Below are 26,736 nucleotides of genomic sequence, written 5' to 3'. Positions count from 1 at the left end.
GAAATCGAGAGCGAATAATCTAATTGTTTTAGTACAAATTTTCTGGTCGTTCATAACCTTATCTAAATCCTCTTTACAGACACCCCGAAAACGCCAAGAAGCACACTGCTACGCTACTCACTATCTACAACAGAACAGATAGTGAGTAGCGTAGCCAATCAGAGAACAGCATTCGTGATAGAACGCTAGTAGATTTATAGTAAATAACCTAGAATTATCAGTGCGCGTATTTTCTTTTAGGTATCTCTAATGTAACCTACAACTGGTGACTAAGTATTTGAAACAGGATAGATTGTCTTCAAGTATTTCGAAACAATGCTTCGATTCCATCTCTCCCGTTTCCTTCGCTTTTCGTGGAATTGTTCAGAAACGAACCCCGATAGAGGTTTGGAAGAGGTGGGAGGAAGCAAACACCACGCAGTTTTATTCTCGATTATAAACTTGCTCTTTCTCAATTCATAATCCTCTACGCGCTATGAATGTTTGAGCCACTTTCAACTGAAAGAGTACTTTTGAAAAATTGAAATCCATCTTGACTGCGAGTCCCAGAGGACGCAAAAAATATATTTCGTTGAATTGTAGTCAATCTGTGGATGGCGTATAAAAACTATTGCAAATTACTAACCAATCAAATGCAGAATGAAAACCATTCCTTGCGTGTTTTGCCGTTCTGGTTGGTGTATTTGCTTCATGATATCATTGGTTCACCGGCTCACCTTGTGATTAGCCATTACAATTGCCCTACTTCTCTCTCTTTATGTAAATGGTAAAGTAAGCTACAATTTAGATCAAGTAGATGATGAAAGCTTCGAGCAGGACAGAAGGGAAAATGTTTTAGTCTACCCTAGTCAACTAAAATTGGAAATAAATTCAACATAAAAGATTTTAAAACAATTATGAAACATTTATTCCTCAACATAAAGATAAAAGTTAACATTCTTTCGACACACAGGGTTCCAAAGTGTGGTGGTACGGGCGAAGAAAAACGCTAAAAATTAACCAGCGGAACAGAAAAGGGAAAAAGTAACCTATTTGCTTCGGTTTACTTTTTCACTTCACTTCACTCATGCCCCTACAACAACGAATTACTTTAGAACGATTGAAGCAAACTTCATCAATTTAATACTAGCAAAATTTTAGTTTGTGGGTTCTTTTTTCCGCATACTGACGTGTAGGATTGGTGATTAAAGTGGTGTTTTCTACTCCCTACACAAATAATTCTCCAACACAGTACTTGAACAACATCACACTTAACAACTCTAAAAACACTCAAGTCCTGAAGCGTTTGTGTAAGTAAAAGGTCTTTTTTCTTTCTTGAAGTATGTTTGAACTATATGCACTTTATGTGCGCTCCAGTTGACAACATTGGAAGGGACAATTTCTCAGTGTCGCACAACTCAGTTGGGGCTAGCTGAGCGACTTTGTCCACCACCCTGTTCCTCTTCTTTATCACTGAACTCTGCTGCTGGTGAACCGGAGCGTGACCGTGACGCTGATCGCGCGGGTGATGCTGAGCGTGACCGTGAGGGTGAGCGTGTTCGTTCCCGTTCCCTTTCTCTCCTGGTGTCTCGGTGACTATCACGGCTTCGTTCACCACGAGTGGTGCGTTCACGACGCCTGGGAGAGCGTGATCTGGATCGAGAGTGGGATCGACGACGACGACGTCTGGAAAAGGAAAGCCTACCTCAGCAAAAATTCACTCAGTAAAGCTCAGTAGATTATGGGGTCGTGCATGATAAACTCCATTTAACTCCGTAAAAAGTATATACATGATAAATACAGTTCATCTAAAATTCTTATAAACGTTTACAAATAACAAACTGAAAGAAGATAAATTAACTAAAAAGAATTGCACTATGTACACATCTCTCTTTAAAAAGTCTTCTTCTAAAGTTCCTAGATCTTACCCTACATATTCCTAGTTGATACAATAGGCACCTTAAGCAACAGACGTCGCCGGCTTGACGACGGCAACCGGAAACGTGACATTTCTTTCGAGACGTCACTGCGCATGTACAACACGTTGTGACCCGACGTTGCCCTGAGGTCGAGAACGTGAGAACGTGGGTTTTCACGTCGCAACGAAAACATGAGTACCTAATCTTTTGTTTTGATCCCTTTTAGCTTACTTTTGTGCTAGTTTGGTGCCGAACCCAGGTAAAGTTGCATAATGATTGCCTTTATGCTTAAAACAATGTTCTGGAAGTATTCCTGGACTCATTTTTTAACTGAAAAATTGTTTTTCACATGTCAAACTAGCCTTCATCGAAGAGGTTGCTTTCATCCAACGTAATGATGCTTAGTATAATTAGTTTTTTCAGATTTTCTCAACGCAGAATCGGTAGATTGCTATAGCGTGAAATAACATTGATTTTATTTTAGCAATCCCTCGTCTTGATATTTCGTTTAACATCAAGGCTTTTTTAATCGACTCAATGAATTTTGTATTCGAACAGTGTGTACATGTATTTTTTTAATGTTTACAAGAGCTGACAAACTTCGCGCTACCAAATTGTCTCGCCTGGATTTTATTTCTTGTACATACAAGATTATTGCATCCTTCGCAGAATGCTGCTTACGATTCTTTATCAAAAGAGCTGGCAAAACTCCTGTATTTGAGCGGCCGATCAATGTGTCGAATGAAAAACGCAGTGAGCTGAGATTTTGTTCAAAATCTATGTTTAGCAGTAAAATCTATGTTTAGCACAACAAGGTGTGTATGTAATCTTGGCAATCTAAAAATACACCTGTTTTTTTCTCAATGAGCGGTGATACAAACTTTGGTTAAAAATCGCAATTAATTGTTTTAGCAATACACGTTTTACATGTAAAATAATTTCTACTCGTTACATTTGACATTTCAAAGCAGGCAAAGTTTATAAACTTAAGTTGTTTCGTTATTTTTCGCAATGATTTTACATCTCTTCGTAAAACATGAATAGTATCAGGTTTAATTCCATCGAGTTATTTTTCAACCATAGTTTATCTTCAACTCGTAGATGGAGTGGTATAAACTTGCTGTCGCGACCGCAACCTGAAGCCGTTCTAGCCCCAGTTTCTTATCGGTCGTCACGTCGCCGTCGTCAACGAAAACGTCTGTTGCAAGGTGCCTATTCCTAGTTGATACAATGTGTTGGTTGGGTCATCCTTTTCTGCTCACAATTTTAAAATATTTTCAAGGCAACAGTATATTATTTCAATAAGGACCCTTGCACAAGTAGAGACCTCAGTGTGAAAAGGAGTAATTTTCATTGTTCCCACCTTCCAATTCTTCACAATGATTCAAAACTTTCTGACTGTGTGTTGCATATTCCATTACCCTTTGACTTGGAGTCTTACATATTTCTTCACTTATAGATAATAGACTTTGCTGCTTAGAAACTTTCCAATAAGACCAGACATAAAATCAATAACAGTGCTTTATTACCTTGGACTTCGACTACGGGAGCGACGACTGCAAAAAGAGAAATATTTATTCCATTATCTACATCACTCTACAACACTGCACCTGCTTTTTGGATGACAAATTTCAAGTGTTCTAACAGTAACTGTAAGTAACAGTGGAAGTCTTTCCATTACTTTTTATCAAGATCTTCCATTAAGTGTGTCAATTTACCAAAAAACTGTACTGAAAACATGAGTAAAAGAATAAAAAAACAATCCTATATAAAAAATTATCATGGGATCTGTAAAGCTGTCTAACCAATGAAGGGAGTTAGTCACACTGTGACTGCACTTTAGAATAACTCAGTGGCTCATGTTCAATACTCAAACAGGTTTCATTGATCAGTCACTGGGTTACGCTTACACAAAGCTAGACTGTTCTTTCTTGGTTTATGCCAATCTTGATGACTTGCTTGGAACTTTTTTCAGCCAATAGAAACCTTAAGCATGCATAGTTCACAACAGGAGAAGATGTAGCATTGAACATTAACAAATTCATTACCTATATCCTTCATCTTGATAATCTCTCCTGCTACTACTGTAACCACCACCCCCACCATGGGTATCTCTCTTTTCTTTGCTGCGCATCTGTGACGGTGCTAAGGAATACACAGTTATACAAAGTTAACTTATACAACAATGTATATATAGTAAATTATAAGGCATCTTCCAGGAAACTGCAGGTAATCCCAAATGGGCAAAATAGCCCCATCTTGCCTCCTTGAGTCGCCCACTCACAGAGCTAGCTATATAATAAACATTATTAATTTCATTTTCTTGATTAAGGTGACTACATAAGGTAATCATTTACTTTGTTGTATGCTAGTGTTATGAATGCTGTTCATTTGTGTTTGCTTTTGCACCCAGTCTTCTCAAACTTAGTACATGCAATAAGCAATGATGAAATAGTGTATTACTATCATCTCTCTTAACATTTTGGCTTTTAGTCTTGAATTTTAATTGCCCAAACAAATGTTTTTTAACTGTTTATATGGCTTTATTTGTGATTTTCTTGATTTTCTTGAGTGAAATCTTCCAAAATTTTCACAGTACGTTAAATCCAACAGGATACAAGTTTTTAAATGCGTAAAAAGTAGGGTTTGTACAAGCAGTTTTTCAATTTCTGCAAATGTATGTCTTTTACGACTGCGGAAAAACTGGTCAAACAGATTACCCTGAAAAATGAGTTCCAACTAAGGTAAAACATGTATTACCAGTCTGCCCAATTTTACGGAATTCCATGGTCAGTTTTGCTTTCTGTGCCCATGTTGACATCATAAAATATTTAAAAAAAGACGTTTTCCTTTGAATGCATGCAGATTACTTAAGCCTTTGTTCTCAGTGCACATGTGATCGTAAAACTATAGGGAGTTACTTTAATTGGGAAATAATTTCTTTTCATAGTCAAGGCAACTAGGACTTACTCTTTCTGTCTCCCTCTGCAAACTGAACTTCTAGTTCCCTTCCATGCAACACAACTCTGTCCAAGTAGTAATGGGCATCCTCAGCATCACGAATATCTTCAAATGTATGATATGTTAAGGCGCGACCTTTCCTTTACCAAGCTTAGCCAAGGCCAGAAGCTTGATGGTGCTGGCATAGCTGACATGCACTTGATGATCATGACACTTGCTCTAACTGTTTAATACATGTAGTCCAAAACAATGTAAATCTCTGATATGATCCCATTTCTAGGGTACATGTACATGTAGATTCAACAACAACCCATAAATGCTGCACTTGAAAGCAAGTTTCCCATGAGAATACGAAAGAAACCTTGAATGCAAATTATAGCAAAGTCATCCACTATTTGATGCAAAAATACCTCAACAAGACAAATTTTGGTAACTGTTTCAACGTGAAATTTCCATGCAAGGGCCTCTTAGTCTCTCTTTGAATTCTGACAATCTTGACTATTCAGCCTCACTGATGTTGTGTCATAAATGTCCATTACAGATAGATCAAGGTGATATGGATAGGCCAAAATGGTCAAAAATAAAACCAAACAAACCAAAAAGATGAGATTGTGCTGCAGTGACAGAGATTGTAAACTGTTTGAAACATGTTCTTTCTCAAAGTGCTATTCCTTGGTTCACACAAGTAATCAAGCTACCAAACATTTTTTCAGTCAGCAGAGACTAATAAGATGTTCAGGGTTACCAAAAGGGAGGGGAGAATAGGTCAGTCATGCAGCTGAGATAGTTACAGTTTAAGAACTTACAGACAGCCATGAACAGTGGCAAGAAGGGACAGATGAACTTTTTTGGCAAGAAACATCTGATATGTTGCAAACACTGTTCTTCTAACAAGCAGCAAATACCTTTTCTAAAGTTGAGAGAAGAACATAGGAAACCTTAAACCTGTGTAATAAACAACAATGCACAAATACTTACAACAGTTCTGGCATTCTTTCAAAACTTGGCACTTGGCTCAGCTACTGAAATACCGAGGCCAGGATTGACAGAAATATTTCTTGATACACCTTTTACGACTTGTCAAACTTTAATCTTTTATGCTTTGCGATACTTTTCTTTGAAACTTGTCTTTGTCTGGACCATGCTCTCAAACTATGGGCTTTTACCACTGAGGTGACAACCAAATCAACTATTTGAATCTTTAAACTGCTTTAAACTCTGGTTGGAAACAAAACCATGATGAGGATGCTGCTGCTGTTAGATTGCCACTCCCCTACCCTTGAGTTGCGCACTTTGATTAGGCAAACAACAGACTCTTTCTCTGGACTTGACTTTTTAGATTCTTTCACTATATCTTTTACTTGGCTGCTTGATGAGGTCCTTTTAACCCTGGACTTTTAAACTTTGGACTTTTCTTTACTTGTGCTACTCTGAAGTGAAAAAAAGGGCCTGAAAATGTTATTTTGGTTTTTGGTGTAACTATAATGCGTTTAGCTACCAGACAATCAGGTTTGTTAAGGTGGTGGAAGGCTGGCTCTCCTGATACTTACATTTTGATCTTTCTTTCTTTAGAAGACAGACTTTACTGCTATTCTTTTGAATCTCAATGTGCACTTGAGCCTTTTCTGTGCCTTTGTTGGAGCTGTAAAACCTGCTGTTTTTGCTTGCACTCTGAACTTTTTCTTGTAAGTTGTGCCTTATGTTTGCCCTTTCTTGCCCTTTTTGCTTGAGCTTTGGAACGTGCTAGATTCATTTGCCTTTACTTTGCCTTTATTTCTTTTTACTTGAGCCTTAACCTTCTTTCCCACCTTGGATTAGCTGCGACTTTTATATCTTTATCGATTTCCCTGACTTTTTCTCGTGGACTTTAAGCTCTTACTTTTTCTTTAGCCCTATTTACCAAAGGTACAATAAGACCATTTAGTGTGCTAATACTATCGAACTACAAGACATACAACCCACACAAAAGGCCAAAAAAAGGAAAAAGTGAAAGAAACAAAAAGGATATTGTACATAAGCAAATCCGCGAGACTCCCTCGTGTAGTAGTCCAGGGGAATGTAGACATCGGTTATGCGGCCATATTTGCCAAACAGACGTCGAAGATCTTCAGGTCTAGTAAGTGAATTTCAACGTATGAATTAGATTAAAACCACACCAAAATTGAAATCAAGCTTCTGATGATCTCACCTGGTCTCATGATGTAAGTTTCTTACATAAAGTGAACTGTTCGGGGGTCTTGAATACCGAGACATGTTTTCCGCCTTTCTTGTCCAAAACCACGCTGCAAAACGAAATATTATGGGATGCTGAAGCGTCTGATCTACGCTCTTATCGGTCATCGGTTGCTCTCAAAAAGTTACTACCCAAATTTGGTAGAAGACTACCATATTTGGAAAAGAACCTTCTTCGACCCGGTTGGCGCGAAATTCATTTCACAAAGAGCGCAAACAATTCTAGACGGCGGAAAGAAGCTCTTTTCATCTCCTTCAGACAGCTTTCTTTCGGTGAATAGAATTCAAAACAACTTGATTTTTTCACTGAAAAATGGAGACAACGCTTGGATCGTTAGAGAAATATAAAGAATCACGCATACACAGCGGAGAGCGACCGCGCAGTTCAAAAGATTCCCGTGAAATCTACAAGTACGGTCATTCCTCGCGGAGGACGCAGCGACGACCAGAAAGTCGCGTTCCTAGGTATGAATTGTAATTCAGCTGTTTTGTCTATCTAGGAGAATCGGGATTAAAGAGGAACTTATTTGGTAAGTTCTATACAAAATATTGAAGTCATCGCGCACAAATAATTGCTCGATTATTCCAGGGAATACTTGTACTTCAACGGTTTCCCGCCAATATAAGTTAAACGTAAGCTAACTCTCCATGAACATCACCTTGTGTTGTTGCCTCATAGTTCGATCGGTTGATCAGGTCATTCTTTGAATTTCTCTTTGATGCTTAAACTATTCTCTAGTTTAGCTTCATCGCATTAGTAAATGTCTTGACTTGCTAGTTAAAGCATCTCGAAAGCTTACAAGCTTACTTCTTTGTTTGTTGTTGTTAGCCTGCGTACACGCCGTTAAAGGAATTTTAGCTTACTTTGTTCCTTTACTAGACGAAGAAAAGAAATTCCAGAGGACCACTGCATATCCCTCCTTCCTTCTGCCAAGAGTAACTCGAAAGAGAACCTCTCAGAGAACAAGACTCCAGAAAACTCTAAGAATAAATGGATCAAAACTGAAAACAGTAAAATGTCAATGTCCAACACACAAAACGAGCTGAACCTCTCTAAAGAATTCCCTCCACTTGGAATGTCGAGGTAAATATACAGACACTCATTGAAAGTTAAGGTGCTGTTACACTTCCTGTAACTTGCAAGGCCATTTTGTTGTGGCACTCTGAAGCTACATGAAAAATTATCTAACATGTATGTAACACACCATCAAATAATGCCCTTGGTAGCCCATAGAGGCTATTTGCATTACATCGTCTGTTATGGTTTATTGGCTGCCTGTGAAAAATTCCACAGATAACCCGTGTGCCACTGTAACTTGTAATGGTCTGAAAAAAGCCAAGAGACAGGGCACATGAAACATTTTAATTGCTTCTGTGCAACAACATCTTAAACAAATGTTATTCTGCCAAAATAGTCACCTTTTATTACATGCTGTTCATTCCATCAGATCAGGGTATCTATATTGTCCAAATCATCCTTACCAGCAGGCAATTTGCCTGGTGCCTGGCCCTTAGTGATACCTCTGATCAGTTGTGATACTCAACTGGCACAGATAGTTCTCTTGCCAGTAATGGGCTGGGTTGTATTTCCAGATCAACTCTAGTTGACTGGAAAATAGCCTCTCCAGTCTGTGAGTGTGAATGTAACCTGGTTACATAATCTACTAAAGCAGTACACAATGAGTACATTCAGCCTGTGTTCAAGCTATGTTCAAAAAGTAGTAAAGCAGAGGCTCTTGCTGTATAAAGAGAAGTACTTTTTCCAAAGAAGCCATTTCTTTGATTATTGTACAGTTACACCCCTGAAATGACCAAAGACTGGGGAAGCATAGTTGAGGAAGAAGAAGAAAAAGGCAGAAGAATGCAAACAGGGGCCAAAACCAATTCAAGGTACTACATTATCTGTAAAATGAAACAGCGGTTAAGTCCTGTTTTGAAATATACTTTTTGAATCACAACCTTCAGAAATTGAGATTCTGTCATTAAATTTAGTTCAGGAAATCAATGGCGCCTGTGGCTTTACAAGGTTAAGCATTGACATAAAATATTATTAATTAGCATGTGCCAAGTGATGACAGCGAAGTGCAAGAGACGTGGCCATGTGACCTTGCCTACTCATTCACTTGTTTGTTCGTGTATTCATTCGTTCATTCGTTCATTCATTCATTCATTCATTCATTCACTTCCTACATCTTTCTCCATGTTTCTTTCACTGTTGCTTCTGTACATTGCATGTTGATCTGTCTTACTTATCCAGTCGTATGTGACAGTTGCCTCATTCCTGTCTGTCTGCTTTATACACTTTGTGAAGTATGCTACTTTTTTATAGCATTACTTTTCTTTGATCAGGCAAACATCAAATTGGGCATCCTTGAGAGACTAGCAAGATTTGGTAGAATTAAATCATGTTTTCATAAGGATGGCACAATAGGCACAGTGTTACATGTTGCTATGACATGATCACAAACAAAAAACTGACTGATGGCACATTATAAAAGGCATTACAAATATGCACAGTTAACAATGTTAGATGAAATGGTATTTATCATTCAGGCTTCTCACAGCCTGAACTTGCTGCTGCCTGAATCCTATTACAATCCTTCTGTACCTATGCAAATGCAGCTTTGCTTTGATTTTAATAAGTTGAAATACCTTCAATGAAGTTTTCACCAGTAAGTTGTACAATACTATGGTTTGGTATTTCTTAACCCTAGGGCAAAAATTAAAACCAAAAGAGACTGACATGAAGTAAACATTCCATTTGAGAAACATTCTTTCTTCAGAACATGCTAAATAAGCTGACAATACTGGTATGCAACTATTTTCTAATCCAAAATCCAGCTTTCTAATTGTTTTTGTGTTGAGTGAAATTATGAGGACCAAGACCAGTGTGATACATCTGGCCCCAGCTGTTCAAAGGATTGATAAATAAATAGTATCCAATGGATAAATAACTATTTGATGGATAGCAAAGTTTGTTTTGTCAATAGTTATCCACTGGATAGTGATTTTTCTTATGCGTAGCATTATGCACCCTTTGATCAACTAAGGCCCTGGCTTCTGCTCATGCTCAAAATCATTTTGTTATAAAATAATATTTTTTGACAATGTGTAGTTCCAGAAAATATCCATACCTCCCCAATGGAAGGGATTGTTTTTCCAACACCTCCCCACCCCTCTGGAAATTCCAGTTAAGCTTCATACATTTCTTTAAATTTTTTGGTCTTCCAGAACCCCCCCCCCCCCCCCCTCCCAGGAAATTCCAATCTCTTATGTGGGGGGAGTGTGGATATTTTCTGGAACTGCACATTAGTACACCATTTTGAGCATTGCAAGTTTTGTTTATTTCCAGATTTAAAAGAAGACTACTTCTCTCAGAATCCCAAGAAGAGAATTCACAGCGATCAAAACCATCAAAACCCGTTCTGACAGATGCACATAAACTGCTTCAAAGGCAAAAGCAAGTTGATATTGGAAAGAACACGTTATCTTATGGCCGTTACATAACTGCAGTGTCAAGGTAATTCTGATTCACCACTTAGAAACAGATCCTCTTCCACAATATTTATTAATTTTACTGTACACAGCAAAAGTACTTTTAGAGGTGCAAAATATGCTATGATTTGCTATGGTCTGCACATAGAAATAGAGGCAGAGATTTCTGGTCAGGTTATTCCTGTGCCCATAAACTTAATGACCAACGTCTCAGCCCATCTTTGGGCAAACATATGAGGATTGTCTACTGGCCTTGATGTTCTCTTTCACATCTCCTCTTCATGTTAAATGGAGTATTTTTGTGGTTGAACTTGTTTCACAGGGAGCAGCGCACAAAGGAAGACCCCAACACCCCTGACAAATTCCAAATGTGCAGCACTCGATCATGGGTGGGACAGATCAAGAATTGGCGTCGCAAACTCCATGTCTGGGACCCACCGTCTGAAGGACAAGAAGATTTGTTCTCCTCCTCTTCACAGAGGTATTTAGAATCAACTCTCTATTTCTGTTGATTTTGTGGTGGCAAAATAAAATGTGCTAAGCGGTTACCAGTCAGGAATGTGTATGGGTAGCTGGCAAACTGGGCTTTTATCCATCCTGTCATTTGACGAGTGGAGATTGTGGAGCCATCTAGTACACAGTTCAGGTTTTAATCAATTCAACATCCTGCTGTAATGATTTCTTTTAATTTTCTTTTCATAAAAGCAAAGGTACTAAGCTTTAATAATTAAAACTTATTTTAATCGTGTTTAAATAAAAGTTGTCTGTCTGTCTGTCTGATATCTACAAATATATCTCTTTTATTCAACAGCAGTGTCCAGTCTTTTCCCTGTGAGGTGAAGATGGAGGTGGACAGTAATTGTGACGCTGATGATGATATGATGTCTACATCCACCCCAAGCAGTGTCGATGATCTGTTTGGTGACTTTGATCTAGATGCCTGTTTGATGAATGATGGTTTGCCACTTTAAACCTTTTCACTTAGTAAATTTTATGACATTCACTCTAAAAGGTAGATAAAAATTTACGAAAATAAATAATCAAAGAGAACACATTTTTATAGATTTCTAAAACTTACTGGCTGAGAGTTTTAAATTTGAGATTCTTTGTAGTTACTTTTCACTCACTCAGTCCAGACAAAGGCCATGTTTAATTGTAACAAGAAATCCCTTTTGAGATCTTTCAATGAGAAGAAACCATTTTTAAATTTATTGTTAAGTATCAGAATATATTTACAATAGCCTTCAGCCATTTAAATTTGTGTTAATTGACTGTGGATTATTCTGAGCATAAAATGGTGTTGCAATAATATTTATCGTAGAAAGGCATGCACATTTTACGTCCACACAATTTCATGTTTCCAGGGATTGTTCACTTTTTAGTTCAAATTTTTAGAACATAATTGGTTCTTGTTACCTTTCTGTAATTAGGGATGAAACAAATTCTTTAGATCACTGATTTGGACTTGAGACATGGCTAAACATTGTCTTATCTGAATCTTGCAACATGATTAGTAATAGTAATTGGACTGAGTGGAGTACAATTCAGGGAGCAATATTGCAAAAGTAATATCAGATGAGCGCAAAGCAAAAGGACAATTTGAAATTTCAAGCACGATGACTCCCTGAATTGTATGACACTAAGTCTAATTACTAATCAATCGTAACTATAACAAATTTCAAAATTGACAAAGTCTTATGACAATCTCATTTGAACAAAGAAGGCAGTAGCACTCTCCACAATCTATAAAAACTGTAGGAAAAATTGAAAAGAAAGCCATTAGAGTGCACATAATTGATGTGTGATTCACATGGGTATCCAATTCCAAAAGGTAATACAAAAAGTTGTAATTAGATACCTGTAATTGAACACCCACGTTATTGTGCTGATAATTACATGACAAATAGGCAGGCTGAGAACCAATCACGGTCAAGAATTTTGTTACAGATACAATTAATATCACTGTATTAGTCAGCAAACACTGTGTTTTACAGTTCAGATAGTAATGAAAATTTTTGCGCTCTTTTTTTCTACAATGAATATCTGCTCCAGTATGAGTATTGTTCTTTAACATCACTATAGACTTTAACATCACATCAAATGTTTTTAACAATGTGTAAAAGCATTGTTGAACTTGTTGAAGTTAGAAAAGAAGGTAAAAATTTTCAGTGTTACATTTTATTGCTGAAATTATTACGAAGTGAAAATAATTTTAACATTGTTTTAATTAATCAGCATTTAATTGTAACACTACTACTTAACAGGCTTAGGGGACTGTCAAATCTTTGGGTTTGTCAACAGTGATTCTTAATATTAACAGACATTGTAATGTAATCTGCTGAAAATAATTTTGAGTAAATTAAAGTTATTTTGATACTCAACATATAGTTGTCCTGAGTAAATGTGTTATTGTTTTCCTTTCCTTCAACAAACATCTTGCAAAAGAAATACTAAATCTGTAAAGAGAACCATAAGATCTATATGAGGCAACTCTAAAAAAAAATTACCAAAATGAAATATAGAGAGTTCTTTGTCACTATGCTGCAGAAGTTAAGCGTGGCATTTATAGCAAACAGCAACTTTTGCCATCTGTCTTTAGCTGTTTGAATAATAGAATGAAAATATTTGTATTTGTGGTGAATAGTGGGAGTAGTTTTTCTATCTTTGAATATATGTAAGAATTAGACATCATGCCCATAATCTACCCATTAATGACTGCAAGCTGGTGACATAGAAATTTTGGCTTTATTTAATTAGTAAAAAAGGTTCAATATTACATCAGGTTGTTTGTAGAAGATTACGCCAAGTGAACTACATGCATTTCTATTAACTAGCATTTAAATGGCCAGACAAAACAAACTTTATCTCCAGTCTGTACTGCACACTATCGAGAGTTTGTTTGTGTGTGTTTTTATTCATGTAAGACATCACAAAATAAAAATAACAATGACAATAATAATAATATTCAATATTTTTATAGTGCACATTAACATATATATGATCAAATGCGCTTTACAAAATATACAGTCATAAAAAATAAAATTAAAATCCACTAAGTAAAAATCGAAAGGATCGATTGAATGTAAACATTTTGCAACTACTTACATGAAGTAATTTCAAAGTTTCAAAACAACCACCATTATGGATGCGAAGTGGTCGAAGCTTTATGCTTCATTCTTCCTCATATCACTTGATGAAACAACTTTGCAGCTATAAAAATCAATGAAGCTGTTAAAAAAAAATTTGAAAGGCTTCAAAGATAAGGTATGTGGTTCATAATGAATAACATTGATTTGCATTCCATCAAGTGAGATTTATGTTTATACACATTAGGGTACTGAGACTGTGCAGTGTGGACTGGAAATCATCTTTAAATTACTATCTCTCAAAGAGGTGAGAGCCCTTGTCTTGAAGCTGTCATCAGATATGAACATCGTGCTAAAATGACAACAAGAACAATCCCATTTCACTAACATTCTTGTTTAATCAGGCTGTTGGTTGTGTTCTACAAGGGTTAATCAAGTTTGATAGTGGATGGTTCCCACTGATTTGCTGATCAGAAACTTGCACAAAGTTATAACCCCAATTTGTGTATTTTCAACAGAGTATTCATATAAATCACACAACCACACATTAAATTTTATCTTAAAAGTTATTTTATTGTAGCTGCATCAAGTACAGAGTAGACTTAAAAGGCTGTGATTCTTAAAATCCTACTGATTAAAAAAAATCACTTGTAGTGGCACTTTTAGATAACTGAAGTGTCATGCCCCTTCTCTCAAAACACTATAACATTTCACAGCCAAATTAATCCAAATGTACATGATAACTTCATACATTTCTTTTGTACAAAACAGCAGAATATATTTATATATGTGACATTACTTTATAAAAATTATTTTTTTCCCACTTTTAAATTTTTCATACCTAGCTTATCTTACTTTTGAGTAGCAACTCAATGTATTTACAAATTGCTTTGGCATGAATCGGTTTCTGTATGGAATATAATGAAACACAAAGTACATTTTACTGTTGACTGCAGTTCACCCAGTGTTATGCAGTACAAAGCAGATAATTTTCATATTTTAGGGTGGTGAGTTAGTGTTGTTCCACATAAAGATATTAAAACCTGATAAGTACAGCATATCAAGTCCTAAGCCATTGATCTTTACCATGTACATTGAAAATGGTCAAAAGTTTCAATCCATTTCTTTTTAAAAGTATCTAAACACATCAACCCAAGAGCTCTGTAAAGAGATGACCGACTGTCCCCTGGACGTTTGCTCATGGCAAACTGACTTACGTTAAATGGCAAGGGAAAATAATTTTGCTCAGAAAAGTCAAAACATAACAAGAATTTTGGCAGCTTGTGTAAATGCGTTGATTTCAGATTTGGCAAACTCAAATATAAATGACACTGACGACACTCCATAACAAAAATGTATCTTTAAAGCATATAGTATGGGACATTAACTTGCTTTCCTTGTGACAAACCATTCGATAAAGAAATGGATGGAATAATTTTGACTCAAGTTCATTTATTTTTGGCTTTGGCAACAAAATTTGGCTGTGGGTTGTTTCAGTTGAAACAAGCTACATCAATCAACTAACACAGACAAATAATGTAACTATGCAATTAAACCACGGAAACTTTGGAAAGAAATCTGCTTTAAAGTTATGGGACAAGACATCTAAATCTGATTTGCTTCCCACATCAACCTCTTTTCTTGATTAGGATAAAAATAACTGCCATACTGGTTTGGGAATTTGCTCACTGAAAGCTAAATTATTATTACTAGCAAGATCTTTGTATTTCTCAAATTGATTTGTTTCAAACTTTATCATTCATTACATGTTATTTTACCCTCTCGCATTGATGGTGTCATGTCGCTTTGTTGTTAAAGAGAGACACATAATGATGGGTTCCCCACAACTCATCTTCCATACATGGACCACTTGAATATCTTAATGTCTCAACACGCAACTTCCATATCAAACCTCTGACAACTGTGGAGTGCCTTTTAGGCTACACAGATGCTTCAATTACTTTATACAATTCAAAGGCTTTATAAATGCTTTGCTGTTGTTCACTGTCCTTAATTGTGCTTTTATCCTTTCACTCCCACTTTACAGAGGACATCTGAGCCTTAACTTAAATCCATTTTTATCATGATCTTTTAATCTGTGTTGACGTTCACTTCTGCTCTACAGATGGGACATGTTCTGTTTGACTGCAAAAGATAAAACACACTGGAATCATTTACTTGTTCAATTGCTTAAAATTCCATTTGACCAAGCTCAGATTATGACTTCACCCACCAACTGACCATCATTACTTTTAAAATTTACATGTACTAAGACATTAGCTCTTCCTCAATCTCCTTACCTTGAGCCATTTATCAATACATCTTGTGTGATACTCATGAAGACAGGGTAGAACCCTGACAAGCTGTTTCTCTTCAAAATCCACTAAGCACACCACACATCTTTTGTCCTCCTCTTCATCCTTTGGTCCTGCTGTAACACGGTACGTAGGTAGTTGATCAATTTCTACACGAGACAAACCTTTAGGTTTCACCTCCCCCATCTGCTCTGCAAAGTTTAGAAGAGTCTGCAAGGAAGTTTAAGACAAAAACACTTAATACTGAAACAGTTAACTGCCTATTTAAACCTTCTGTATACTCACTGAATCTCCAAAGGTTAAACTTCAACAGAATTAAAGGTATCAATTTTTCAAGTCGAATGGTTACCTCATAGTTTTCACGAGGATGGAGTTCTTCTTCCCAGGCAGGAGGAGGTTGCTGTGTTGGTACTGGCTGCATTGACATCACAGATATTAAATGATACAGTAGATCTGGGTAAGGGTGTACTCCAGAGTGCAAGGGTGGAGGTGGAGGTGTTGGATGTGAACGCCGTGATGGCCAAGGTGAATGTGATGAACTGTTCTGGTGCCATCTTCGGTAGTGCCTGTGATGCTAAAAAAAAGAATATAGGAAGTCTCAATTAAAAGTTCAAAACATCAGTTTTCATTAACAATTGTCTTACAATAATTTGGTACACTAAATACATCAAAGATGATGCCTCCTGCCCGTTTATCATATCTCACCATGCTTCCAGGTGTAGGATATGGGTGATATGCCTGTGGTTGTGGAACTTGATATGGTGGCTGCACAAAATGATGATGATGATGGTGGTGGTGGTGGTGATAATGATGATGATGGTGGGTACTGACTCCATTATTTCCTCTTGGGTCGACATCCATCTGATGAAACAAAACAGAACATGAAATCACATACAATGTACTGATCAAGAAGAATCTTAAAATTTGCATTAGATTATTTGTCAAGCTAAGCCAAGATAAACTCTTATGATATAGCTTGTGTTAGAAGCTGCACTCTGATTGGCTAATTCTAGGGCATAATTCCCCATAATGTTCATGGACCGATTACGTGCCGGCAAAACAACGTAACAAACAACTTATTAACCTTGATAGTTCAGTCTTTATGGGAAAATCTCAAACCTTGGCCTTGCCGTAGACGTCGCTATTGTTCGGTCAATACAGCAAGATTTTCCCCTAAAGACTGAACATTCAAGGTTAATAAGTGGTTAGGAATGCCTGTTTGAATAACTACCTTACGTAAACACCACTCACCTGATGAGGATGGTGTGGTTGAATATATGTTGGTGCTGCAACAGGCACACTTGCAACCAATAAAGAATTTGGTAGACTTGTTACTGGTACTGCTCTAACATGATCTGGCATTTGATCCACATCGATAATAACTGGAGGTCCAGGGTGGGGTGGGTGGTGCTGTAGAGGTACAGTTGACCCCATACTGAGTGGACACAAATTGCTGTTTGTTGGGGGATGGAATAGTCTATTATGTGATGGGTGGTGGTGTTGTTGCTGCTGTTGTTGTTGGAGAAAGGGACAGGCATGACTTGAGGAACTCCTGAAATGAGAAGTTGATTGTGTTCAATGTATAAAATAGGTCATCCAAATACTTCTGAAGTTACATGTAGGGGTGATATTGAAGTTGAAAAAGAGAGCTTCATAGATCACTCACCCATGGCTTTCAGGAAGATGGCCATGTGGATGATTTACTCTGTGGAAGGCCGATGAATGGTGGGGGTGGGGTGGATAAGGTGGCATGTGCCTCAATGGCTGATGCGACATAGTAGTTGAAGAACTCTCACTTGTTAGGTCAATCACTTGTGGACCACAACTTGGTTTGATATCTCTCTAAAGAAGAAAACATTTTATATCAACTCATGGTTCAATTTTCATCAGACTCCTTCCACACTCAAATTTAAAATGGTAACATGTGGTAGAATGTTTTCAGGGAAAACAAGACACAATTCCTACTAACAGAAGATGTTTACTGAAAGTAGAGTGGAAATTAGTGTGAAGCAAATCTTGGGGACTGCACAAGTTTCACTGAGTAATACATTTGAGTGGTGATCAAGATTTGAGTCAAAAACTAATTAAAATCATTAACTCATGGCCAACAAATCACTGTTCAAGAGTTTAGGTTTAATAAATTTCAGATGCTTGCATTTCATAAGTATCAAAAGCTGCATGACTGTTATACAGAACCAGATACAATTATAAATAAAAATATTATTAAAACACAGCCCAGCTCCCTAAAATCTCTGTTTAAGACCATGTGTGCAAAATCCCAATATATCCTGGCCAAATGAACTCAAATTCCAAGTAAAGCGGTGAATGGATGTGTGGCTAGTTCACCTTTAGAAGAACTAAATATTTATAAGGACACTGTGCTCAAGATTACCTTGATGAAAGTGCCACAAGAAGATGGAGGATGCTCTAAAGGAGGAAATGACGACAAGCTGGGAATTAACTCTCTGGCCATATCATAACAAACCTACAAAAGAATACAAAATGAACTGGTCAAAGCACTGATTTCATTCACCTAAATCTACTTATAATTAATGTTCTTCAACACTTTGTAGGACCAAGAAGAGATATATAAATAGATTTATCATATAAACACCAGTGAAATACCAGGTGAGCTTTTGCACATAAACATGATATCTTCACACATGAAAATAACATGTTATTTTCATGTGAAAATCGTCAAAAAAGTCGTCATTAGTATGGTTATATAATAAACAAAATAATACATGGCTGCTTGTAGATATGGAATTTCTCTTCTTTTGTTCATCTTAATATCTCACTCATTCGCTGTGCTTACTCGTAAGATATCAAGTTGAACACTCAAAGAGAAATTCCATATCTACGTGCACCCATGTATTATCCTCTATATATAAATACATAAATAAATGTAAATAAAATACAAAACTAACTACTTGATAAAAATAAAACATTAAAAATTCTAAAAAAAGAATTAAAAATAAATAATCCATAAATGACAACACCATCATGCCAATTTTATGGTCAGCCAAGACTATTCAGAGAGACGCTTCCAAACTATTGGATAACTTCGAGCTCTTAGTGCAAGGGAATACAGTTCCAGTCTGTTATAGTTCCATATGGGAAAGAAGCTGTATAAGTAATAGTCACAGCGTGCCCTTGGTTGTATAACAGTGGTATTGCAAGGTCTTAGTCCAAAAATTTGTTATCAGCTGTCAGTTATCTATACAGCTTTTTGCACAAAAGGATTTGAATTTAAGTAGAAACATATTGAAAAATGACAGTGAATAAGGAAACATTTGAACATCACTGTAGTATGCTATAATTTCTCATATTCATCATCAGTACTAACTGTAGTCAATGTCTACTGCACCTAACTGTTTGTTAGGTTTCCAGTGCTAAGTCAGTGTGGGTTAAATTACTGGGATGGTTGCAAACCGCACCAAAACCTTTCTTGTTGCCTATTCTGAATGTAAATTCAAGATAAACTTACTCAACTTGACTTGCTACATTGTAGCAGCTTATTCTTTTCCTGATTTGTATCATTTGTCAAGGTCCAATAAAACAAGAACAAAGTGCCTTATCAAAAATGTGTGAACTTTTAAAACCCATTGGAATCTTAAAATTGTAAATAAATCATACTCAACAGCCGCTTTAGTTCTCCAAATAAAAGAAAACAAAGAACTAGGGCAACACAAAACGTTTTCGGTTTAATAAAAATACTTTTATTCTGTTGACTGTAAAAATTGCTGAAGCTTTACCCAGTTCACCCCTCAGGTATGTCGTGTGAATAAAATACATCAGAGAAAAGTTATCTAAGTGTAACAGGGAGATACAGAGAGAATTTCAAAGTAGGAAAGATAAGCCAATGGAAAGTGGAAAGGGCATGCATTTTTCAAGAGCAAACCCCAGGGTTGTAATCAGCCTACAGAGGAACCGCAGACAAAGAAGTGAAACGTGATAGGTAAATGTAACCACAAACTAAAAGAATCTGGGGCCAAAAAATCTTGGACGTCTTTTTTCACCCCTGACAAACTACAGAAATGATTTCTATACATGCCACGACCAGGATGTTTAGGTGTTAATCAAATTTTCAAACAAACCTCCTCAATGGAAAAATACGATGAAGCTCTTCTAATATAATATTTACCCACTCGTAGCATTGCAAAGCGAGTTCTTTTCTTCTTTTGATTTTGCCGCTACTTTACCACTGTTGCGACCAGGCGTGACGGACGCGCGTCCGCACGATTTCGGATCGAATCTTTGATCACCGATTCCAATACTTCTTTGTGTCAAGGAAAGATAGCATAGCCAAGAGATAAACCTAGGTTATAAAAATTGAAATTAACGTGAAACGCCTCAGCAGCAATATTGTCAGAGCAAAATGATTGAACCACAACGTCATTTCAAACAATTCCTTTTGACTTGTAATTTATGCATGAAAGAAGACAGCATGAAACGCTCCCCGCAAAGAAATTTTTGGCTCAAACATTTTTAGACATTTCCGCAAACCTTGATTTTCCTCTGAAACGCCATTTAGTTTGAGAGAAATACTACCTGTAAAGTGATGGACATAGCAATTGCAAGAAAAATGAGAGAGAAATAACATCACCCAGCTGAACTCGGAAATACCGCAAAAATTTGCATATGGTTTTCCTCGGCAGAACAGAGAGAAAATGATGATTCATTTCAGAGTTTCGCCCTTACAGGGTTCTGTGAATCACTAAACATCTATTTTCAGGATTGATGCAAATACATTTGTTACAAAACTGCTCCATAACACTCCCCCTTAACCTTGCCTCGAAATATTTTCGAAAACTTGGCATGTTTCAGTCCTGAAATGTTAGAAACTTAATTCAAAAGTTGAGTTAATTCTCTTTAGGTTCGGAATTCTTTGACTAACAATTGTTCTGCCTACGATAATGAACGCTGGAATAGGTCTAAATCGCCGCCAGCTATAAGCTTTTCGCCTTCAGCGGAACCACAGTGCCTTGCCTTTCCGTGCTTCGATCTGCGCGATTGAGCTATAATGGTCTAGCCAAGGTCGATTCATTCGTCTTTGAACATATAGGAACCAAACACATCTACCTCTGGACAAAACATCGATGGACGATTGAGTTAGCACTTGCCGATTGAACTGGGGTCCCTCTTAAGACAAAATTCGTTGTTTTGCCTGGCGGGCGACCATACGGTAAAACGTGATTTGAGTCAATATTCACTTCGGTCGTAGGGAAGTGAACTCCATCGCGCTCTGATACAAACATGCGATGAAATAACACATGAAACTAACAAGACGTCATCGACACTCAAGTGAACAACCACGACAGTTTCTTTCAGAAGAAACTCCGCTCTGCGAGTCCGATTGGAATAAGAAGCAGACCCACCTATCGATACAGGGGCAAGTTTGTTGTTCCTCAACAGGATCGAGTCGTGCTTAGCGCTCCTTTCTCTTCTATAGATGCGTTCGCTACTTTTCGCGCGATCTTTTTTTTTTTTTAATTTTGTTTCTGAGCAGCCGTAGAATCTTCTACGAAAAGCATTTATCACTCAGTAGTTTGGGCCCAGATTGAACGTTTCCTATGGACGAATTTCAGAAAACACAAACATTTCCGTTTGAGGGTCGATCGATCGCTCTAGTAAGTTACACTGTAATAGAGGGGGGTTGTGAGACCTAGGAATGTTGCTTTCAAAACCATTTCACATATTTCCAGATCGCTTATACTATATAATTTATGGAGATGACATTCTACTACTCCGCTTTTGAAAGCAATAACAACAGAACAACATATGGCTCATACCAAAAGGATCCTAAAACCATCTATGTAGCCTACCTAGAAAATGTTTGCCCTTCTGGTTTTGTTCTTGGTTCCCAAATCGACGGCCAAATGAATCTCAGTCTTCGCAGTAGAAATGATTCGGTCTTGCTCAAGAACCAGCCCTGAAAAGTTTCGGATCGAATTGGAATAGGTAGAAAATGAATGTATATATACGAGAATGAACTCCTCTGCACATGGGTTTGCGGTTCTTTGTGAAATTGATCAATGGAAAACCTCCCTGGCCTTTGTTGACATTTGACATCATAGTCAATCACATTGTGACGTCATTTGACAGTTCTCGAAGTCCCAACCCACTGAATCCATAATCACTTCCACTTGATATTGTACGCTCGATCGCATTCATTCCCTCTCCGAATAGCGAGAAGTTATCGTTGTATTGAAGGATTTTTATTCGTGGAAAAAATGATTTATCACTTCCCAGTCCTTTAACTGATTGCAAAAAGTTTAATTTAACGGATGTGCTTTTAAGTTATCGTGATTTTGTTCAGCTGTATGTCACCGTGGATTAATTCAACTTCGTCCGGTGTAGAGTGCGCCAAGGCTTAATTTTCCTTTTTTATCTCCTTGGTATGCTGCTTTGAGACATGTTATGGATAAAATTCGACTGGATAAAAAGAATATGTGACCAATATGGCCGCCTTTATATTTTACTTTTGAGAGAAATCAGTTCTTTTAAAGCTCACTTCCGGTCTAGGGGGGCGGAAAAATGCTCTCAAAGGCAACAGCTCTTGAAATGAATGTTGCTTCTCTTTTGGGCTCTACCAAGCATAATTAGCCATAGCGAGTACGGTTTTGGGTTTGAGAATCATTATTACGAAAGAAAAGTTCCTCTACATTTCCTGTTTATGTTTGTGGCCCGGGAAACGAGAATTAGGGAGAAAGGCTTAGAAGTTTTCTCGATCCTTGTGGACTATTCCACAACGAAATATTATCACGATTTACATTAGGCGCACTGATGGTGAAAGGCATGAATAATGCAAAGAGCGAGGCATGCATCCAGATTAGGGTTGTTTTCGCACATCAGAAAGGCCCTTTGTTTTCAAAGACGGATTACGATTGGCGCGTGACATCTGCCTGTTCCTTAGTTTTCACGAACTAATCATCTTTGCGCTTAAAAATCAAAACACCCCACGGAATGATGCTGTTTTTTTTGCACAAAAATACTGGTGTTAAACTGTAAAGCACTAGCATCTCAAACCACTGAATAACAAGACATTGACCAGAAATCTTCCGTTTTATGGGGTTACTTTGGCTAGACTCGCGGTTGAAACGAACGACATTTGTATGCAAAACACATACGATGCGTTTCGACACATCCGCTTTTAATATTAGACCATAAGAAGGAGATTCATCTTTCCCATTCTTATGATTTTAGGAGAATAAACCAGTTTGCTTCGCTCTAGGCACTATCCCAATTTATAAATCCTTTCAGTTTCACGAAACAAAACCTGAAGACAAACAGAGAACCCCCTTCCTGCTAAAATTAGAACATATCCCATTTTCATCTCAAAACGTCATTCTTTGTCACATGATTAGGGTGTGGAGAGTAAATGGACGCTGATTGGCTGTTGCCATGGCACTTCTTACGTAAGGAACTAAGTTGATTGGTTCATGAGGCAATCATAACAGAGGAAGCGAAACACAGTAGCCATCATTTGAGTTGGTAATTTGGCTTTGCCATTGCTGATAGAGACATATTGAGGAAAAGGAAAAGCTTGATTCTTCCTTTTCGCTGTTTTGAGCGGCTTAAAGAAGAATTGGTTGAAAGGAGAGTGAAAATTAGAGAGGACAAAGATAGAGAATCGGACGAGGAGAGAAAAACTGACCGTTCAGCAGCGATCGCTTCAGAACCAAACCGTGACGAATAATGACGTTCGGAACACCAGTGGCACAAAGCCATCGAATTTTGCCGAATAAGGACAGTATTCATCACAAAAATAAGTCAAAGAAGAGTCCAAAATTCCGAAACGACCGTTCTATTAAAGTTAAATCGGTTCAAGAATCTACTTCGGTTGCTTTGGATTCGGGACTTGCGACTCCTGTCAACATTCCACGTCGACGACGAAGCGAGAACAGAACTGACGCGTCGGTAATTCCGTACGCAGGACCGAAATTTAGCAGTCCACCGCCACCAAGTGTACTCCCTAAACCGCCATCACACTGGATAAGTTCTCCCATGCACAGTTTCGACGGGGATATCGCAGCGATGTCACAACATCTTCGAATGCTGCTGAGAGTAGAGTCGTAATAACGCCATTCGACAAGACCGAAAGTGAAAGCGCTTTCTTGGTGTATATAAGAAAAGACATTAGCTTAAGCTTACGTTAAGACAAATTTGTAGATTTTGTACAAATTTGTATATTTGTAAATAAGAGAAGAATTTATATACGTTCCAATTTTCAAATTGTAATCGTGTCTAGTTCACTATGCTTAGGCAATATTGACCTGTAATATTCGTTTTGCTTTTTTCATTTAATTGTTGGTTATTTGTACGTGTTTGATCGAGTTAGATTTTTTTAAAAGAGAAGTAGAAAACTAGAAATCTCCTTAGGTTTAAGATGCGCCTGCATGCGTAAGGCAAATGCGGCGTCTGAGAGACGTATTTTGTAACTTAGGAAATAGATTATTAGGGACTGAAACAACGACAGCTTAGGTAACCGAAAATAGTATAGGACTTTTACAAGGACTGCAACTCAAGACCGACTATCACCTCACAGAAGAGACAAAACCGCTTTGACAGCCGAATCCAGTACCCCATAGAAGTTTGAGATGCCAGCTAATGGACTGATCTCCTTCGAAAGAAATTGAACTAAAGACAAGAAGACAGAAGACTTCAGAGACTAAAGTACAGCACAACACACATAAACTAAAAGACCACGAGGTTGGAGGACAACAAGACCAAGATATTGAAGACGAGTGCTCAACATACCCAGACAAGACAAAACAACAATGACAACAACACACCGGCCCTTTTCAGGGCCACCCAAATCTGAAAAAGTCATGATCAACAGTGATACACTTGTGTGGAGACGTCTTGTCAAAACACAATTCTCAGTTCTTTTAGTCTCTGTCCTTTCTCTTCTGTTTTCATACCAATATCAAGACTGTTTGGCAATATCAATTTATAAGAAAATCACTGGCCCCATTTACCAAAGCCCCCTGGGTATACCACCATTTCTCTGAAATGTCTCCTGTTTTCCGGGAAAACCCTAAAGGAAGTGCAAGTGAAATACGTACCAAAATGCACTTATTTAAATTACAAAGGGTCTTAAAAAGGATACGAAATTTCCTGTTTCTACATCCATGATCATTGTCTCAAACTGAAGGGCACTGACCTTTAATTCACAAGGAATGCAGAGCAACCCAGATGTGTATCAGAAAAACGACACTGAATTCTCCAAGTGCTCTGTCTTTGCACTTTTTGTTCAAACATATTTTTGATACAAAGCTCCTTTTGTAATTATTCAAGCTCTGAGGATACCCTAGGTTAAACGACAAACTTGTGGCAGCATTGTTCACATCTAGTGTCACTGGGAATTAGATCTCCATGGTTGGTTTTTATCCTGCAATCCATTTATTAACCATATGTGAAAATATTTCAAACACAGGTGGAAAGAGAAATAACATTTCTTTATATTTTCAATTATTTAATATTTTCATAATTTGCATCCTAATTCCACTTTGAAAATTGCAAATACTTTGTCATGGTTTATTGTACTCTTGATTGAATTATCCTCTTAACCCTTTAAGTTCCGATAGTGCCATATAGCACAAAATGTTATAATAAGCTTAATATTTGGCCAATTCATTTCAAATTTGGAGGCCAAAAGGATCTTTGAGAGATCTTCACATTGAAAGCATAAAATCATACCCCCCTCATGAATCATACTTGATTAACCACCCCTCAAGTTTTTTAAACTTTTACACTTTACAATTTCACTGTCAAGTGAATATCTGATAAAAATCTTCACACCCAGAGCTGCAATTTAAGCTATTGTTTAGGGGTATACCCAGTATTTACAAGGAATAAGGTATTTTTGAACGTTTTCATTTTTTTACTTTGTAGACTCCTCAATTCAATTTGTGACATCTTGTATGTCTGTTGTGGTGATTTAGTACCTACTCCAAACAATACCTCTCAACTGGTATATTACTTGTGGTCTTTCGATGTACTGTTATAATTTTAAAAAAATAAGGTTTTTCTCCGGGGCTTAAAGGGTTAACTGTGAGGAAACACTTCATGTTTTTTTTTTTTCCAGGAAAGAAACAGGTAGGTTATTAGATATTGAGATATTTTAGTGGATATCATGGCTGTTCATTCTTACTTGTCATTTGTATTTTGAGTTATCCTACAGGTTTGCCAAAATTGATACTGCAAGACTGCTAAAAATATGCAGTGATACTACAAAGACTAAGGTAACTAATACCAAGATACATCTATCTTATAAAAGAAATGTGACTAATGAATGAGGATCAGTTGAAGATTTTCTGAAGACCTTTCACTACTTGACAAAAACAAAAAAACATCAATATTATTGAAAGGCTGCCTGGGAGTAGTGAGCACTGAAAATCAACAGCCATCTTAACATATTTCCAGTCATTGCCAATAACTCCAAAGCTGCGAGCACTGGATAATCCAAAATATATCTCTTAGCTAAAAAGATAGAATTGGTTAGGAAGTATTGATCCCCATTTTTTGTGTTCTTGCTTTGATTTATTTCTGAACCAGTTACTTTTATCCTAGCTGTAGCTGTTGTTTGAGGGGTAACATAGTCTCTTTTGCAGGCATATTACTTGAATGTCACACAATGTTTCTTTCCACTAGAGAAGAGTGTTACATTATGAGCTGAATGACCAATGTGAGGAAAAATACCTGGGTATTCTATAGGCAGCTTAATAGGAAAGTCAAATTACATGT

General features: G+C 37.2%; 3 protein-coding genes across 4 annotated transcripts; 1 reads left to right on the top strand and 2 right to left on the bottom strand.

Annotated features, from left to right (window-relative positions):
* Positions 1 to 883: 883 nt before the first annotated feature.
* LOC145478610 (serine/arginine-rich splicing factor 10-like) lies at positions 884 to 7,186 on the bottom strand. Its single transcript, XM_081456699.1, has 6 exons — positions 7,048 to 7,186; positions 6,868 to 6,972; positions 4,869 to 4,972; positions 3,947 to 4,043; positions 3,428 to 3,454; positions 884 to 1,665 (listed from the first exon to the last, which is right to left on the bottom strand). Exons 1-6 carry the CDS (start codon positions 7,110 to 7,112, stop codon positions 1,398 to 1,400), a joined length of 666 nt encoding a protein of 221 aa, XP_081312825.1. The 5' UTR covers positions 7,113 to 7,186; the 3' UTR covers positions 884 to 1,397.
* Positions 7,187 to 7,283: 97 nt separating this feature from the next.
* Positions 7,284 to 12,967, top strand: LOC145478609 (histone RNA hairpin-binding protein-like). Of its 2 annotated transcripts, none has more exons than XM_081456698.1 (6): positions 7,284 to 7,556; positions 7,972 to 8,175; positions 8,886 to 8,981; positions 10,444 to 10,611; positions 10,909 to 11,067; positions 11,401 to 12,967. In XM_081456698.1, the coding sequence occupies exons 1-6, from the start codon at positions 7,405 to 7,407 to the stop codon at positions 11,555 to 11,557; spliced, it is 936 nt and encodes a 311-aa protein (XP_081312824.1). In that variant the 5' UTR covers positions 7,284 to 7,404; the 3' UTR covers positions 11,558 to 12,967. The 2 variants fall into 2 exon arrangements, with proteins under 2 accessions (XP_081312824.1, XP_081312823.1); XM_081456697.1 differs by having other exon boundaries at positions 11,398 to 12,967.
* Positions 12,968 to 13,054: 87 nt separating this feature from the next.
* On the bottom strand, positions 13,055 to 22,113 carry LOC145478608 (uncharacterized). The gene is made up of 8 exons (XM_081456696.1): positions 21,813 to 22,113; positions 18,380 to 18,472; positions 17,654 to 17,829; positions 17,239 to 17,539; positions 16,693 to 16,848; positions 16,337 to 16,561; positions 15,973 to 16,197; positions 13,055 to 15,817 (listed from the first exon to the last, which is right to left on the bottom strand). Exons 2-8 carry the CDS (start codon positions 18,458 to 18,460, stop codon positions 15,764 to 15,766), a joined length of 1,218 nt encoding a protein of 405 aa, XP_081312822.1. The 5' UTR covers positions 18,461 to 18,472; positions 21,813 to 22,113; the 3' UTR covers positions 13,055 to 15,763.
* Between the last annotated feature and the right edge of the window lie 4,623 nt (positions 22,114 to 26,736).

This window comes from Orbicella franksi, chromosome 2, assembly GCF_964199315.1.
Source record: "Orbicella franksi chromosome 2, jaOrbFran1.1, whole genome shotgun sequence".
Taxonomy (NCBI): Eukaryota; Metazoa; Cnidaria; class Anthozoa; order Scleractinia; family Merulinidae; genus Orbicella; species Orbicella franksi.
The sequence above is the reverse complement of the archived record's forward strand: the minus strand, read 5'-3'. Positions and strand labels throughout refer to the sequence as shown.

What these genes read in the sequence shown, in the direction of transcription:
- LOC145478610 (XM_081456699.1), bottom strand. Translation starts at nt 7,112, where the DNA reads ATGTCTCGGTATTCAAGACCCCCGAACAGTTCACTTTATGTAAGAAAC. An exon ending in CGCGGATTTGCTTATGTACA is followed by an intron (nt 4,973 to 6,867) that starts ATATCCTTTTTG and finishes AACATATCATAC; the next exon opens with ATTTGAAGATATTCGTGATG. An exon ending in TGCAGAGGGAGACAGAAAGA is followed by an intron (nt 4,044 to 4,868) that starts GTAAGTCCTAGT and finishes TGTATTCCTTAG; the next exon opens with CACCGTCACAGATGCGCAGC.
- LOC145478608 (XM_081456696.1), bottom strand. Translation starts at nt 18,460, where the DNA reads ATGGCCAGAGAGTTAATTCCCAGCTTGTCGTCATTTCCTCCTTTAGAG. An exon ending in CATCTTCCTGAAAGCCATGG is followed by an intron (nt 17,540 to 17,653) that starts GTGAGTGATCTA and finishes TTCTCATTTCAG; the next exon opens with GAGTTCCTCAAGTCATGCCT. An exon ending in ATCCTCGTGAAAACTATGAG is followed by an intron (nt 16,198 to 16,336) that starts GTAACCATTCGA and finishes ACTTCCTTGCAG; the next exon opens with ACTCTTCTAAACTTTGCAGA.
- LOC145478609 (XM_081456697.1), top strand. Translation starts at nt 7,405, where the DNA reads ATGGAGACAACGCTTGGATCGTTAGAGAAATATAAAGAATCACGCATA. An exon ending in TACATAACTGCAGTGTCAAG is followed by an intron (nt 10,612 to 10,908) that starts GTAATTCTGATT and finishes CTTGTTTCACAG; the next exon opens with GGAGCAGCGCACAAAGGAAG. An exon ending in TTCTCCTCCTCTTCACAGAG is followed by an intron (nt 11,068 to 11,397) that starts GTATTTAGAATC and finishes TTTATTCAACAG; the next exon opens with CAGTGTCCAGTCTTTTCCCT.